At 56.5% G+C, this 17388-nt stretch overlaps 1 protein-coding gene across 1 annotated transcript in view; it reads left to right on the top strand.

Moving 5' to 3' along the window:
- Positions 1–279: 279 nt before the first annotated feature.
- Positions 280–17388, top strand: part of LMNB2 (lamin B2) — a 46765-nt gene continuing 29656 nt past the window's right edge. The window contains exons 1-2 of the mRNA XM_068156371.1: positions 280–550; positions 13894–14030. Of these exons, the coding sequence (XP_068012472.1) occupies positions 350–550; positions 13894–14030 (338 nt within the window). The 5' untranslated portion in view covers positions 280–349. The remainder of the gene's footprint in view (positions 551–13893; positions 14031–17388) is intronic.

Raw genomic sequence — 17388 nt, 5'->3', positions numbered from 1 at the left:
TCAGTAACTCCGCTGTCTCCCGGCTTCATAAACCAACAAACAAAGATCAGGAACAGCCCCTCGCCTGCCGCGCTTCCTTTACTGTCTAGCGTTGTGTTTTACTACATGCCATGAGCTACGCTCTGGTGTGAAACAGCCTCAGTGCCCTCTCGCAACCCACAAAATGGACGGCAGCCCAGACTGCGCCTCCCGGCGTGCCCTGCGGCGCGGCCATCTTGGCGCCGAGACTTCATTTCCCAGGCGGCGTGGCGGCGGGGGAAGGCGATGTCCGCCATCTTACCGCTGCCTCCTCCCCCGGTGCGGCTGGATTGAATGAGCCCGCTGCCCGCCTGCCCGCGAACTGAGCGCCATGTCAGGCACCCCGAGCCGCGGCACCCCCGGCGGGACCCCGCTGTCGCCGACCCGCATCTCCCGCCTGCAGGAGAAGGAGGAGCTGCGGCAGCTCAATGACCGCCTGGCCGTTTACATCGACCGTGTGCGGTCGCTGGAGCTGGAGAATGACCGGCTGCTGCTCAAGATCTCCGAGAAGGAGGAGGTCACTACGCGGGAGGTACGGCGCGAGGCGGCCCGCCGGCCCTTGCCCGCGGCTGCGGGGCGGGAGGGCGAGCGGTGGCGGCGGCCAGCTGGGCGCAGCTCTCCCGCCGCGTCCTGGGGAGCGGGTCCGCGGCCCAAGGGCTCGGCCGCCCTGTTCCCGCGCGGCGCCTCGGCCCGCCCGGCGCGGGGCGCGCTGGGGCGGCTCCGCGCGCTCGGCGCCATCCGCCTCCCGCCGTGCGGCTCCCGCCAGACCCCGGCCCGCGCCGCCGGGCTCGGCCCGCGCCGGTGGGGTCTGGCTGTGCCCGGCTGCTGGGCTCGGGGCTGGGGCAGGAGCTGGCGGCGTGGGGGGGGTGTGGGGGTGTGTGCAGATCCGTCTCCCGCCTTTGCGGCCCCACGGGGGCTGCCGGGGGCTCTCTGGCCGCCATGCAGGGCAGCGAGCCGGCCCGGCGAGGCGCGGTGGGGGCGGCTCCGGCCGGGGTCGTCACCGAGTGAGAAGTCTAACGCCGCCGGCGCCGCTGGCGGGATCGGGCCCGGTCGTGGCGGGAGGCGGCCCCGGGCGGCGGGGCGGGCGCGGCGCTGCGCGGCGGGAGGGCGGCGGCGGCGGCGGCGGGCTCGGGCTGCTCTGCGTGTTTGGGGCAGGTAGGGCTGGCAGCCGGACCCCGCTGCCGGGGTCCCGGGCGCGGGGGTCTGGTGAGCCCCGGGCCGCTTCCCCGCTGCAGGCTGTTCCCGCGCAGGCTGAGGCTGCTCCAGCGCGGCCCCGCGCGCGGCACATGCGTCCTGTGCCCGAGTTAACCCAAATGCTGCTTGTGCCCTGCGGGCTGCGGGGAGGGGGCGAGGGTGGGAGAGGGGCTTAGCCGAACTTCGCTTTTCACCAGGGGAAACCCTTGTAGTTCCCGCAAATGCGAGGAATTAAATCATTGCAGCGTGAATCACTCTGAGCCGCTTCCTGTGAGCACCACGGCGAAACTGGCTGATCGCTCTTCCTCGGCCACGCGGTGCTTTCCCCCCTTCTGCTGAATCTGCTTTCCCCCGGACTCTTTCCCAGGGAGAGGAAGGATGTAGCCAGTGGCACAGCTGGGGCCGGTCCCACCCATCCTGTGCTGGCCCAGACCCCCTCTGCTCCGCCGCTGGGGCAGGTTGCAGTGTGGGGTGTCCCACCTCTGAGATGAAGTGAAACTGCTGTGGGAGGCCAGCAGATAACAGCCTTTGCTGGAGCTTGTGTGATGCAATGGATTGGTATCTGTTGGCTGCTTTTTTTTCCCCTCTTGAAGGGTCTGCTTTGAGGATGCTAGGGGAGGAGGGTGGGTTTGAATTAATGTGGTCTAAGCAGACCAGATATGATAGTGTCTCGTCTGGGGAGTGATTGCAATCGGTGTACACCCAGGATTGAAGTCCCTTCAAAGTGGCTTTGTACCACGTAATGATAGATTAGAGCTGCTGCGTTTGCAGAAGAGCTGAATGCTTCTGAACGTGAAATGCGGCTGCAGCCCTTGTCCTGTGCGAGATCAGGCTGCAAACAAAATAACCCCGTCTGGCTCCTGGGGCTCGTCAGTTGTGGATTGCTGGAGGCTGTGGAAGGAGTGTGAATTTCAAATGAGGGGGGCAGGATGTGTTTCTGTTGACGGCACACACGGGAGGAGTAACACGAGACGGGCAGGCAGCCCTCGCTGTAATCTCATTAGGCTCCTCGTATGAACGCAAACCGACTCCTGTGTGTTACCAGTGCTACTCCAGTCCAAATGGGAAATGGACCTGAAGATTCTGATGGGAATATTTTGCTTACTTAGCCTTTGAGCTTTCCTTCTTCACTTCCAGACTTCATAAAAGGTCCTAATTCTTAGCCAGTCTCCATGGGCGACCTCAGAGCTGCCTTCTAATACCTGAAGGGATCCTACAGGAAGGCTGCAGAGGAACTTTTCCTGAGGGGGTGTGGAGACAGGCCAAGGGGGAATGGTTTGAAGCTGAGGCAGAGCAGGGTTAGACTGGAGCTGAGGAAGAAGCTCTTCAGCATGAGGGTGGTGAGACTCCAGAGGCTCTGGACCACAGGCTGCCCAGGCAGGTTGTGGCTGCTTCCTCCCTGGAGGTGTTCAAGGCGAGGCTGGCTGAAGTCTTAAGCAGTCTAGCTGAGAGGCATCTGGGGAGGTTGGAGTAGAGGGTCTGTGAGGTCCCTTCCAACCTGAGGCTGTCTAGGATTCTGTGAGCCATTGTCAGGATTCCTCAGGCTCTCCTTTGTCACGTCAGAGATGATGTAAGAGCTTTCAGCTGGTCTCTGGACCACGCTTGTGAGCTGCCTCCCCACCCCGTGAGGACAGCCTGCTGCTTTGCTGACAGATGGCCAAAAAAGGAGACTTCTAGCTTGCAGTGATTGAGGGCAGTGGGAGCAGCAGAGCTTCAGATTGCTGCCAGCTTTTGGGGTTGACTGGAAGGGGAGAATCCTGTCCTTTCCCTTTCAGTTGCAGTCTGGTCAGGTGGAGCTCCTGCTGGCAGGTCACTCTCACCTTGCCCTGTTGCAGGGTGTTCAGGAGATGGTCAGGTGTAGCATGAAATGAGATACAAATGAAAAACAAGCCTTCCAAAAGCCAGGCAGACCCCAAAGCACCTCTGAACCCTGGGCAGAGGCACAGAGCAGCACTGAGCAGTGATACTCTTCTGGCTGCCTCATTCTGTCTTTACGTTCACTTTACGTGCTTCGGGTGGAGTGTTGTCTCCTCCTGGGGTGTCCAAGGTGAAAAATCATCCTGGCTGTCCCCAGCTGGGTGTGAATGTAGCTCTGGGTTTGGATCTTTTGGTTTTGTGGTGGCTTTTTGAGCTGTCTGAGTCTGGTGGTGTTGGGGGAGTGGCAGGGAACGCTTCTGCGGTGGATGGTGGGTGCATGGCGTGTGCTGGCGAGCAGGTGTGACTGCTCACCACTGGGGTCTGTGTTAGCACCTTGGCAGCAGGATGCATCCATAATCCAAGCAAATGGGAGGCTGAGGAGCTGTGTGACAAGCAGTAGAGAAGAGTATCACAATATCACTTAGGTTGGAAAGGACCTCGGTGTCATGAGAGGTGTTTGTCCACTGCTTATCACTCCAGTGTCTCATCTTGACTCTGTCTGAGAAGGGGACTGGGCTGATGCCCTCTCCACCCATGCCTGCACACATGGGAACAAAGGCTTGGCATTTCTGATCAAGATCTAGTTTAGGGGAGGCTCCTCTAGATGAGAGAAGTTCTGATGATGCTCTTCAGGCAAGGACCTTAGCCACTGCCAGAAGGTCTTTAATCATCAGCTTCCAGGATGTTCTCTCTCCCTGCTGTAATCACTCATCTGCAGAAGAGAGAAGAAAGCAGCCACTTTCTCCTCTGGGCAATCTCCTTAGGCTGACAAACCACAGCTGCATCCTGGCTGTGAAACAAAGCAACTCCTGTGGCTTTTGGTGGACATGGAGCTGCCACCTCTGAACAGCAGAGAAAAGGAACTCTGCTGAAGTTGATTCATCTTAGTCCTCTGCTAATTATAGTCCTTTGTCCTGCTTTTCCTCAGCACATCCAGTGCTGTTCTGCTTTTACTTGGATGCAGTGGGCCTGGAGCAAGCAAGATGTATAGAGAGCCCTCAGACAAACTTCCTTCTGTAGCTGGAGGAGCCTCTAACTGCTCTCACTCTTTATCTGGTTGCTCTCTTGCATGGATCCCCCCATGTAGCTCAGCCTAGGACAGAAACTTAGCTCATCCTCTTGGCTTTCCACCTCCCTAGTATGTGACCAAGGCTCTTCAACAACCTGATTTGTGAGGCTGGGAGGGGGAAACACTGGAAGGGTCAAGAAGAGAAGAGCTCTGGACCTCCCCTCAGCTGATTCCCTGCAGTGCTGTGATTGCAACCTCCCTGAGCAGATGTGATGGGCATGGGAGGGCTTGCTGCCCTGTTCTGAGGACATCCCCCTGGGCTCACCCACAGGAAGGAGAACTATAGAGAGATGATCATCCCTGTGGGCCTCAGCCACTGACAGCCATTGTTCTTGTGCCAAAAGCAGTATCTTCTGGGGCTTCCCTCTGCTGTGTCTTCCCAGCTCCGTGGGTGTGCTGCAGTCTTGTATGTCCCAGCCATCAGACCTCTGACTGGAGTCTCCCCTGGTCTCCACTTAGCTGCCAGTACTGCAGCTGCTGTGCCCTGTGTGTGCACCCTGTGTAGTGAGCAGAACCTCTCTCCTGGCCTGGCTGGGGTCTGGTGCTGCCTAACTGCCACCTGCCAAATTCATCTTGAGATGCTGCTGTGGATGGTTGGTCACCCAGGAGCTGAGCCCCCAGGCCAGGGTCTTCTGGCACTGTAGACATCATCAGGGAGGTGATGGTGGTGATGTTCTTCATTGTTCTGGAGAACTTGGCTGGTGTCCTTGGTGAGGCTGAGCCATGGCTGGCTGGCAGTCCTTTGTCAGCCCCCAGCTGGCTGAAGGAGAACCCAGGGAGCCATGCCTGGGGAGAACAGCCCTGTGCTTTGTGCCCTGATGGAATGAGTGGTTCATCCCCACATTGGTGTGGGCTCCCCTGTGGTTGGATGGGACCTGCTTCTTGCCTAGCACGTGGGTTCTCTGCCTTCTTGGCATGCTCCTGTGTCTCTGGTGGTGACTTGCAGCCTGTCTCCAGTGAGGGGTCTGTGTTCCTCTCTCTGTGAGGCTCTGCACATTGAGCTTCCTTGGGTGCTCCCAGCACAGGCTGGCAGGTTAAAGAGCATCCAGCAGCCCTTCCTTTCAGACTGTGCTGTGGAAGCCTCTCCTTTTCTCTTGTCCTGCATGTGCTCTGCTTCCTTGTGCCCAATGTTGCCCAGTTACAAACCTGCAGGCTGTACAGAGGACAAAGCACATTCTTGGTGCAGGATGTGGGGTGTCTGGCCTGGCCTGTGTGCAGGAGGAGTCGGACTGGGCTGCACACTGACACCTGGACCAGGCTGCTGCCTCTCTTCTGGGTCCTGCTGAGCTCCCATTTGAGGTTTTAGCTTTGTTCATTGCCTCCAGCTGGAGGGGCTGTGTTTTCAGAGAGGAGAGTCCCATCTGCAGGCCTGACCTGTCCTCTGGGGAGGTTTGCTGCTCCCCAGGGGCTTGATTCTGGGTGTTGTAGAGAGGCTGCTGAGGCTCACCTGGCCATGTGAGCCCTGCTGCTCTTCAGTGATGCTGGCAGGGGTGGCCTAGAGAGGCTCAAACATGAGTGGTGGCTCTGGATGGTTGCTGATGGTGTGGGGACCCAGGTGGTGTGCAGGGGGGTAGGGCTGGAGGATGGCTGAGCAGATCCTGCAGAGCAACTGGATTGCACAACTGCTGCTGGCAGCAGGACTTTGGGTTTTGTGGCCATGGAACAGTCTTTCAGGACTGACAACTGCTTCAAAGGGGCAGAAGCCAGCTGACTAAGTAGGGCAAGTGTGTGTTTGCCAACAGGGCTGGTCAGCCTGCTAAGAAAAACTTCAGGCTGGGAATGGTGGAGGAGGGAGAGATTCCTCTCAGGTAAGATCAGGTGAGGAAGTGGTGGATGGAGTGAGCAAGTGAAAGGCCTGGGGTGATGCAAACAGAAGAGAAAGCAGCAGAAGAGGGCTGGAAGGGAGACAGCCAAGCACAGGCACCTGGAGAAGGGAGTGTGGGGAAGCTCTCCTGCCCCTCCCAGGGAAGCATCAGGTGTGGGTGCCTGTGAACACCTGTGGCATGGATGTGGGGGTGAGAAGTGTGTGGGCAGTCACAGAGCTGTGACCTTGTGAGATCAGGGGTGGCTCCTGTGGCTGGAATGCTGTGGTTGGATCCAGGCTTGGCAGGAGGGAGAGCAGGGGGAGTTGCTCTTGATGGGAGAGAGCAGTGGGGATGCCTGGAGCTCTGCCTGTGGACAGGGAGCTTGCTGCTGCTTGCTGGGAGCTTGTTGGTCAGGCTGGGTGAGCAGACCCAGATGGATTACACTGTGATGTGTCTCTGCTGCTGACCTGATCAAGAACAAGAGGTAAGTGAGGCCTCCTCCAGCCAGCTGGGAGAAGCCTTTCATGCCTCAGTCCTTGCACTCTGCTAGAGCTAAGCATAAATAGGAAGATTTGGTCAGGAATGTCAGGGGAGTGACCATGAGATCTTTAGAGGATGGAGCAGAGCAAAAAGCAGGACCACAACCCTGGACATCAGGAGAGTGACCATTGAGCTGCTTCAGGTCTGCTCTTGGAAGAACTGCATGGGCTGTAGCTCTGGAGAGAAAAGGCTGAGAGCTGGATTGATGCTGGAGGATAACCTCCTCCAAGCTCAGGGGTGCTCCACCATGGAGCAAAGGTGGTAAGAGAGCTGTGTGGGTGAGGAGGCAGGCTGATGTACTCAGTGCCTCCTTGTGCTCAGACCACACTGCAGGAGGCTCAGCCCCCTGAGACCAGAGGGAGGTCTGGCACAGGGAAAGCTTACTCTTGGTAGAGGAGGATCAGAGCAGGGAACATCTGAGCAAGCTGGATGTCAGTCCATGGAGTCTGGATCCACTCACCCAGGAGGGAAGTGGCTGACATCATTGTGAGGCCACTCTCAGTTACCTGTGAAATGATGATTAGGGGAGGCTCCTGGAGACCAGGAGAAAGCCAATGGCAGCATCAGGAGGGGCAGGATGGGAGATCCAGGGAGCTGCAGGCTGATCAAAGGTGCTGAGAACAAGTCAGCTTGGGTTCCTTGACAGCACCTTAGCAGACCTGCTCCTCTGTGCTGCTGAGAACTGGGTGAAGAGTTACTTTCTCCTGTGGCTTCCTGAATTAGCTGCTCAGGTGTCAGTCCCCACCTGGGTTGCAGCTGGGGCTAATGGTGACCTCTTGGAGTTGCAGCAGTTTCTGCCTTTGACCTCCTGTCTTGTCCCTGTGTTGTGTGCAGCTGCAGGTCAGCAGGCACTGTGTGAATCAGCACTGTCCCTGTGCTCTGAATGCTGCTTGTGGCTCCCTTAGCCTCCTGCAGAACATCTAGAGCTCAGAAGTGTGTGGGGGAAGGTTGCCAAGAGAGGCAGAGCAGCAGCAGAATCATTTCTGACCAGGAGCAAAGCTGGAAATGGGAAGAGCTCTGAGGTCTCTTTAAGTCACAAGCAGATACTCAGCACCTCTCCCAGGACAGACTGAAGGCAGCAAATGAAGCTATCAGGCAGGAGCTCTTACCTGAGCAGTTGTGCTTGTGTGCTGCTCTCTGCTGTGGGAACCAAAAGCTGAGGAGGTTTACAGAGGGATTAGACAGCTTTGTGTTGGGTGCCTGCTGGGTTTTGGTTCCTGGAAGCGAGTTTTGGCTCAGCATGTTTTCCTCTCTGGAGCTGGGAGCACAGGTGAGTGAAGGAGCTTTGCCTGCCTGCCTCACTCTACAACTTCCCTTCAGCATTTACCTTTCAGCTGCTCTGCTTCTGCTGCCCACACTGGAAGGGTTGGCCTAGGTTCCTGGGATGGGTTTGTGTCTGGCTCAGGTGTGAGGAGTAGGAGACAGTGAGCTGTGGTAACCCAAGTCAAGGGATGAGAAGCAACAGATGAAGGAAGGCATTTGAATTGGTATTCACTGCTAGGAGAGGAGAGGGAGCTGGCAGATGCCATCAGGCAGGGTGTCTCTGGCATCCAGTGATCTCTGGGGGGGCTCAAGCACAGGTGGGTGCTGCTGGGTGGCACTCTGCTCTGAAGTGGAACTGGTTGCTAGGTGCATTCATTCGTCTTCCTCCTGTTGCTGTGGCCACTGGCAGCTGTTCCTGTTGGCTTCTGGGTTGGATTTTGTCCAGGAGGTGCCTGTGAGGCTTGTCCTGGGAAGTCCTGCTGTGGTCCAACAGCATGTTGTTAAGAGTGGCTGGAAATGCCACTGCACTGGGGACCAAAGTGAGTTGTAAATGTGAAGCAATTGAAGAGTGGGCTGAAGAGTGCCAGCAGGGCCAGGGCAAAGCAGCCTCCTGTCTCTGCACTGCCAGAGGCACTGCTGGGACCAGGCTTCTCTGGAGATTCTTCAGTCAGTAAAGTTCCCTTCCATCCAGCAGAACAGAATCTGAGGGGTGGCACTTGGAGCACTCAGTGCTGAGCTAGCAGAGTGCTTTCAGTGAGGGCTGGGCTTGCTGGCAACCCCTGGTCCCAGGCTGCTTCAGCTGGGCTGGCCCTCCTCACCTTCATAGTATCATTCAGGGTTGGAAGGGACCACAAGGATCATCTAGTTCCAACCCCCCTGCCATGGACAGGGACACCCCACACTAGATCAGCCTGGCTAGAGCCTCATCCAGCCTGGGCTTAAACACCTCCAGGGACAGGGCCTCAACCACCTCCCTGGACAACCCATTCCAGGGCTTCACCACTCTCATGGGGAAGAACTTCCTCCTCCCCTCCAGCCTGAATCTCCCCACCTCCAGCTTCATTCCATTCCCCCTAGTCCTATCACTACCTGAGATACCTGAACCTTCCCTTCAGCCTGCTGCTGTGTCTGGCTCTCTCTACTTGATCAGTGCTGAAGGTTAGTGTGCTGCTTTGGGTGATCTGGAAAGACCATCTTGCACTGTCCTCCAGTTCAGCTTGAGCTTGAGCAGCTAAAACTTTTACCAGTAATAGATTCACAGCATGGTTTTGGCTGGTTACAAACCTCTGAGAGGGAGTCCAACCACTGGCCTAATACCCCCATGGCCATTACACCACAGCTCAGTGTGCCACATCTGCATGGTTCTTGACCACCACCTCCCTGGGCAGCCTCTGCCAAGCCCTGACCACTCTGGCAGCAAAGAAATGTTTCCTCCTTCCCAACCTAGCCCTCCCCTGGCACAACTCCAGGCCATTTCCTCTCCTATCACCTGATCCTAGGGAGCAGAGCCCAACCCCCATTTCCCTGTAATCTCTTTGCAGGGAGCTGTGGAGAGCAAGGAGGTCTCAGCCTCCTCTTCTCCACAGTAAACAACCCCAGCTCCCTCAGCTGCTCCTCACCAAATCTGTTCTCCAGACCCTTCCCCAGCTTCCTTGTGCTTCTCTGGACCTGCTCCAGTGTTGCCATATTCTCCTTGCATCCTGTTGTTGGAGTTCTGAGCAGGGGGCTGAGGATTTTGTTGCAGCAACTGAAGGTCTTGCTGCTGCTTCTTTGTGCTGGAATCTGCATCATCTCCCTCAGCACAGGAAGGACATGGACCTGATGGAGCAGGTTCAGAGGAGAGCCAGGAAAATGATCAGGGAGTCAGAGCAGCTCTGCTACAAGGACAGGCTGAGGGAGCTGGGGGGGTTCAGCCTGGAGAAGAGAAGGCTCCAGGGAGACCTTAGAGCAGCCTGCCAGCACCTGAAGGGGCTACAAGAAGGCTGCAGAGAGACTGTTCCCAAAGGCCTGCAGGGACAGCACCAGGGGCAATGGCTTCAAACTAGAGCAGAGCAGCTTGAGATTGGATGTGAGGAACAAGTTCTGCTCCAGGAGGCTGCTGGAACACTGCTGCCGGTTGCCCAGGGAGGTGTCTGAGGCTCCATCCCTGGAGATCCTCAAGGTGAGGCTGGACAGGGCTCTGGGAAGCTGATCTAGTGGAGGATTTCCCTGCCCCTTGCAGCTGGACTAGATGACCTGTGGAGGTCCCTTCCAGCCCAAACCTGTGATTCTATGTCTGGGTTGTTTCAGCTAATGCACTGCTCAGGCAGAAGAGCCAAGTGAAGAAGTAGCTTCTTGACTCATGTTCTGGACTGTGAGTTAGACCAATGTGCTGCCTGCTCAGGGATGTTCCTGGGGTAAGAGCAGAGAAGAGGTTAGCATGCTGCTGGAGAACACCTAGTGGGCTGCCACCAGTGGAGACCCTGAGTGACCCAGGCCTTGCTGCTGAAGAAGCTCAAGTCTCTGCTGCTCTGTTTCCCAACAGCTTCTGCAACTGTTTCCACCACACAGACTTCAGCTCCATCCAGCTATGCTCTCTCTACCCAGGAGCTGAGTTAGGTATTTGCTCTCTCTTCAGAGGGTTGTTCTGGTGGTGGTTATGCTCTCTGGTGTCTGTCATGCCACAAGAAGCAGCAAACAATTGCTGCTTTTGAAAGCAGCACACCAGCAGCAGAGTGCTGTGAGAGTATGCACACAAAACCAGGGAGGAAGGCTTTCTCCCTCTGTGCTTGGACAGAGCAATCCCAGCTCCTGCCTGGGAGTACTGGGAGGAGGTTTGTCCTTGTGTCCTGCATGTGATGTGTGGGGTGTGTGTGTCTGAACCTACAGCAACAAGCCCCAAGCTGCTGGTAGGTGTCCCAGCTCAAGGGCTGAGCACACCCAAGAGCTGAAGGCACATGGTCTGAAGAATTGCTGACAGGAGAGGAGCAGCCCTGTAGTTGCAGTACCTGATGGTGCAGACTCAGTGCTTGGCCTGTGGGCAGCTGGTTGTGGTTGCAGATGTGTTTGCTCTCCTGGGTTCTCCAGGATGAAAGTCCTGATGGCCTGGGAATCTCCCTGGTTCCCTTGGTGGTGTGGAGAGGAGGCCACAGAGGTGGTTAGAAGGCTGGAGCACCTCTCTTAGGGGGCAGACTGGGAGAGCTGGGGCTGTTCAGCCTGGAGGAGAGAAGGCTCCAGGGAGTCCTTGGAGCTGCATTTCAGTGTCTGCAGAGGAGCTGCAGGCAGGCTGGGGAGGGTCTGCTCAGAAGGGGCTGTGGGGATAGGCCAAGGGGCAAGGGTTTGGACCTGGAGCAGGGCAGAGTTAGGTTGGACATCAGGAGGAAGTTCTGCAGAGTGAGGCTGGGGAGACACTGGAACAGGCTGCCCAGGGAGGTGGTTGGGACCCCACCAGATTGCTCAAGGCCTCATCCAACCTGGCCTTGTGGCATGGAGACTTTCAAGATGAGACTTGATGTGGCCCTGGGCAGCCTGCTCCAGTTGGTGATGTCCTTGCTGACTGTGCAGGATTGGCCAAGATGATCTTTTGAGAGTCCCAATGCAGTCTGTGCTCCTGCAGCACAGAGTTGTATTGGCTTCTGCTGGAGACAGGCAAACAAAACCTGCTGTCAAGCTTTATTCAACTGCACTCTTTAAAGGCAGGAAGAGAGATTGCAGGGACAGCCAAGCCAGGTCCTTAGATTCACAGAATGGGTTGGGTTGGAAGGGAGCTTCAAGATCATCCAGTTCCAGCCCCCTGCCATGGGCAGGGACACCTCCCACCAGCACAGGCTGCTCAGGGCCTCATCCAGCCTGGCCTTGGTGTATCACAGTATCACTAAGGTTGGAAATGACCTCAAGGATCATCGAGTCCAAGCTGTCACCACAGACCTCATGACCAGACCATGGCACCAAGTGCCACATCCAATCCCCTCTTGAACACCTCCAGGGATGGGGACTCCACCACCTCCCTGGGCAGCACATCCCAATGGTGAACGACTTGCTCGGTGAAGAACTTCCTCCTCACCTCGAGTCTAAACCTCCCCTGGCACAGCTTGAGACTGTGTCCTCTTGTTCTGGTGCTGGTTGCCTGAGAGAAGAGACCAACCCCCAGCTGGCTACAACCTCCCTTCAGGGAGTTGTAGAGGGCAATGAGGTCACCCCTGAGCCTCCTCTTCTCCAGGCTAAGCAACCCCAGCTCCCTCAGCCTCTCCTCACAGGGCTGTGCTCCAGACCCCTCCCCAGCTTTGTTGCCCTTCTCTGGACACCTTCAAGTCTCTCAATGTCCTTAACCTGAGGGTCCCAGAACTGGACACAGGACTCCAGGTGAGGCCTAACCAGTGCTGAGCACAGGGCACAATGACCTCCCTTCTCCTGCTGGCCACACTGTTCCTGATGCAGGCCAGGATGCCATTGGCCCCCTTGGCCCCCTGGGCACACTGCTGGCTCATGTTCATGCAGCTGTCAATCAGCACCCCCAGGTCCCTCTCTGTTTGGCATCTCTCAGCCACTCTGCCCCCAGCCTGTAGCTCTGCATGGGGTTGTTGTGGCCAAAGTGCAGCCCCTGGCACTTGGACTTGTTGACCTGTTGGCCTCTGCCCATCTGTCCAGTCTGTGCAGGTCCCTCTGTGTGCTTGTACAGGAAGGCTCCTCAGCCTCCCTGCTGCCACAGTTCAGCTGCTTTCAGGAGTTTGCTGAGGATCTGAAGTTTGCTCACAGCCTCACTGCTTTCAGTCAGGCTTTCTGAAGACCAGATGGTTGAGTCTGTCTTCTGGTGCTGCAGCAGACACTCCCAGGAGCAGCATGCTTTGCTTCCTTGTTTCTACACCTTATGCTTTGGTAGGGAATTTCTCTTCCTCAGGTGGTGCATCCTGCTTTGGGCTCTCTTCCCTGAGTGCTGTGTCTCAGAACTTCCACCAGTAAGAGCTGGTCTGGTATTTCCTAGAAGTAATAGCAGAAGCCTTCCAAGGTCTTGGCAGTGTGGCTGTCTGCTACACCTTTGAGAGTGTCTTGCATTCCTCAAAAGGCTTCCAGGTGCCTTGCTGTGATCTGAGCAGCTGATAAAGTATTGAGCTGAGACAGGGAGAGGTCTGGAGATCCTTATCCTCAGAGGCAGAGAAGCTCAGCTCTGAACAGGTCTCCTTTCTGCAGTGTGTGTAGTTCCAGATGACTTTCAGCTTGCCAGTGCAAAAGCAGCAGGGTCAGGCTGAGCCTCCCATCTGTATTGCACAACTCAAGACTTCAGGGGCTCAAAACACTTCCCAAAGCAGCAGCAGCTTTGGAAATGAAGGTGAGGAGTTTGAGATGTGATTCTATCACAGTATCACCAAGGCTGGAAGAGACCTCAGAGATCATCAAGTCCAACCTGGCACCACAGACCTCAGGACTAGACCATGGCACCAAGTGCCACATCCAATCCCCTCTTGAACACCTCCAGGGATGGGGACTCCACCACCTCCCTGGGCAGCACATCCCAATGGCTAACAACTCTCTCAGGGAAGAACTTTCTCCTCACCTCCAGCCTAAACCTCCCCTGGCACAGCTTGAGACTGTGTCCTCTTGTTCTGGTGCTGGTTACCTGGGAGAAGAGACCAACCCCCTCCTGGCTCCAACCTCCCTTCAGGGAGTTGTAGACAGCAATGAGGTCTCCCCTGAGCCTCCTCTTCTCCAGGCTAAACAACCCCAGCTCCCTCAGCCTCTCCTCACAGGGCTGTGCTCAAGGCCTCTCCCCAGCCTTGTTGCCCTTCTCTGGACACCTTCAAGTCTCTCAATGTCCTTCCTAAACTGAGAGGCCCAGAACTGGCCACAGGACTCAAGGTGTGAAGGGTGCAGTGATCTGCTTCAGCTGCTGCTCGGAGGGCTGGCACACTTCAGGCTGTGCCCTGCTGGGAGTTGGAGTGCCATGTGTGGGAGCAGGGCACTTCTGCTTGCAGGTGCATGTGAGTCGAAAAGGTGTGATGCAGAACCTCCCTGCAGCCCTCTTTCAAAGCAGGCTGAGTGAAGCCTGGGCTGGGGGTTGAGTGCTGGGGAGGTGCCTGGGTGTCTCATGTCTGAATGCCTTTTCTTCCCCAGGTGAGTGGCATCAAGAATCTGTATGAGTCTGAGCTGGCTGATGCTCGAAGAGTTCTGGATGAGACTGCCAAGGAGAGGGCCAGGCTACAGATTGAAATAGGCAAACTGGGAGCAGAGCTTGAGGAGTTCAACAAGAGGTAAGAGAAGTCCTCTGTGCTTCCTTTCAAATGAGCCTGGGCAGTATCTGCATTGGGAATTGCAGAGCCAGAGAATGCTTGGGGTTGGCAAAGGCTTCTCAGCTCATCCAGTCCAACCATTCCCTAACTCTGAGGAGGCTGGGGCTAAGCTGTGTCCCTCAGCACCACATTGCTGCAGCTCTGAAACCCCCCCAGGGCTGGGGATTCAGCCACTTCTCTGGGCAGCCTGTTGCCCTTTTTGAGAGCCCATTCAGTGAAGAAGTTTATTCTAATGTCCAACCTAATCCTCCCCTGGTGCAACTTAAGGCTGTTTTCTCTTGCCTTCCTTCCCTGGGAGAAGGGCCCAACCCCCACCTCACTGCAGCCTCCTCTCAGGGGGCTGTAGAGAACAATGAGGTCTCCCTCAGCCTCCTCTTCTCCACACAATCCCTCAGCTGCTCCTCCCCAGCCCTGTTCTCCAGACCCTTCCCCAGCTTTGTTGCCCTTCTCCAGACCTCCTCCAGCCTCTCAATGTCCTTGGAGTGAGTGGCCCAAAACCTCTGTGATGATATTGCTGTGCTCATGATACCATTGATGCTTCTCAAAATGCCTTTTTGGAAGCACTGCAGGTTGGGGAGCAGCCTCCAGGCTTGTGAGAGGAAGTTGCTCAGCTGGCTGGCACAGGCAGGCAGAGCAGCCAAGCCCACCAGGATCTGCAGAAGTGTCTTTGTAGATGCTGTGGTTGGAGCCATGTGGATATGGAGAGGCTGAGCTGCTGAGGTGTAGCTGCTCCTGGCTTCTCCTACCCCTCCTGGTGCCAGCATGCACTTGTGCCTGGGAAACTGGAGTGAGCAAGTGATGGAGGTTCATCTGACTCACCCAGGGAAGGCTCAGTTTCAAACAGGATCAGTCTTCCTGCCTGCTTCCCTGCACTGGCTGGTGGCAGACCTGAAGGAGAAAGGACCAGGCTGGCCCTGAGCAGTTTGGGCATGTGGAAACAGAGTGACCTTGGACAAATGCAGCTGCAGTGTAAATGTGCTGGGAAAGGACCTTGTACTGCCCACCTTCAGAAGCCTGCTGTGCAGTCTGCCTCTGAGACCTGGGCTGAAACCACTTTGACCCATGGCTTCTGCTCCCACTGGGGAGCTGTGCAACCAAATACTGCTTAGCACTTGAAACTGCATTGAGAAATGAATACATGTGGTGGCAGAATGTGCATTGTTCTGTGCTCCTGATTGAAGTGTATCAGTAGATAGGATTTGGGGGTTGCAGAATTGGTCCCTCCATCACCTGTCTGTGGATTGTAGAGTCACAGAGCTGTCAGGGTTGGAAGGGACCTCAAGGCTCAGCCAGTTCCAACCCCCCTGCCATGGGCAGGGACACCTCACACCACAGCAGGTTGCTCACAGCCACATCCAGGCTGCAAGGGTCCCTCAAAAATAATTTACAGAGTCCTAGCAGGAGAATTCTGAGTTGTCCCTACCCAAATTATGCAGAACTCCCAAACCCTTCATTTCCAACAGCAAAACTCCCTGAAGCCAGGCAGAGCATATGGTGAGGAATTAACCAGCACAGTTCAGTGGAGTTACTCAGCTGAGCCAGAGAGAACACTTAGGGAGTGACAGCCATGAAGCTGAGAGAGCCAAGGAAGGGCTGGAGCAAGGAGAGGCAAAGGTTCATTGGAATTCACAGATCAATGATTTACTCTGATGGAACACTACAGAGCCCTGGAACTTCCAGATAAATGGAACACAGAGAAAACCTCTGGTTGGAAGAGACCTCAAAGCTCATCCAGGCCAACCTTCAACCCAGTTCAGGGTCAAATCCTAAGCCATGTCCCTAAGCACCAGGTCCACAGCTGCTTTAACACCTCCAGGGATGGTGACTCCACCACTGCCCTGGGCAGACCATTCCAGTGTTTGAGAATCCTCTCTGTGAGGAACTACTTCCTAGCATCCAGCCCCAACCTCCCCTGGCACAGCTTTGCCCCTACAACAACTCTCCAGGTATGACTCTAGTGTCTGAGTGCAAGGTCCTGCAGCTGGGTCAGGGCAATCCCAGGCACTGATGCAGGCTGGGCAGGGCCTGGCTTGAGAGCAGCCCTGAGGAAAAGGCCTTGGGGGTGCTGGGGGATGAGAAGCTGAACAGGAGGCAGCAGTGAGCACTTGCAGCCCAGAGAGCAGCACTGCCCCTACCCATGCTCAGACAACCACCTGTGCTGTGCACTCACCTTGCCAGGCTCCTCAGCTAGGTCTTAGTCAGCCTTGGAAACCCTCTCTGCTAACTAGGTCAGGCATAAACCTCTGAAGATGAGTGGGGTGAGTCTCACCCAGCCCCAGGGTGATGCTCCTCTTGGGGCTGATTTCCCTTTGGAAGGCCTCAGGGCAGCAGCCCTGGCACTTATTGCAGTTCTGTGTGGCAGTTAGTGTCACAGGGCCATCAAAGCTGTCTTTCATCCTGGTGGTAGCTGAACTCCTGTTGCTGCTGCTGTGGTGGAACTGCAGCCTCCCTCCCCAGGACTGCTGAGCCAGCCCTGGGGGCATGAGCTGCTGGCCAGTCCTAGCAGAGGTAGCTTTGGCCTGGTTGGGGACTTCAGGACAGGGCACTTTCCTTACTGTGGCTGTTCACACCCTCAGCAGCGTTGCAGGTCCCTAGGTCAGGCCAAGCTGGGAGGCAGATACCTGTAAGCCTCACCCACCTGCTCCTTTGAGCAGGATTCCTGCTTGCTTTGCCAGCCCCCAGCTCTGTAAGTGTCTTGCTGCAGCCTCCTCTGCCTGCCCCCCACGTGCTCACTGGAAGGTTGCCCTTGAGCAGACTCGGCTGGTTTGGGCAAGAGGGGCTCTGGAGGCTTACCCCAGGCTGGTGGCCTTCAGGAGAGCAGTGGCACATCCCAACAGGCTCATCACAACTTCCAGGCATCTTGAAGACCCCCAGAAGCAGGCTGCACCTTTGTAAGGCCTTCTGTCAGTCCTTTGCACAAAGACAATGAAGCAGGCTGGAGTGACAAATGCTAAGAGCAGTGTGAATGAGGCAGCCAGGGCTGCCTTCGTGTGCCAGCCTTCAGCAGGGAGCAGGAGTCACTTATCACTGTCAGGAGGTCTTTGTGGAGCTGTGCACTGAGCACTGCTCTGCGTGTCTGTGGCCCTGGGAACACTCAGCTGCTGCAGCAGGGAGGCAGCCACGGGCTGTCAGCTCCCCCTGCTCGCTGTGGAGTGGCAGCTGGTGCTGCAGAGGGCAGAGCCCTGCCAGATCTGCCTGCCTGTGCCCCACACACAGGCTGGCTTCTCTCTTCTGGGTGGCACATGTGATGCCAGGGCTCGTGGAGAGTGTTCAGAAGACTTCCCAGTTGCTGCTGGAGTAACTGTGTGACTCAGGAGGC

This window comes from Melanerpes formicivorus, unplaced genomic scaffold, assembly GCF_026170545.1.
Source record: "Melanerpes formicivorus ecotype bairdi unplaced genomic scaffold, bMelFor1.0.p_v2 SCAF_34, whole genome shotgun sequence".
Lineage (NCBI taxonomy): Eukaryota > Metazoa > Chordata > Aves > Piciformes > Picidae > Melanerpes > Melanerpes formicivorus.
The sequence above is the reverse complement of the archived record's forward strand: the minus strand, read 5'-3'. Positions and strand labels throughout refer to the sequence as shown.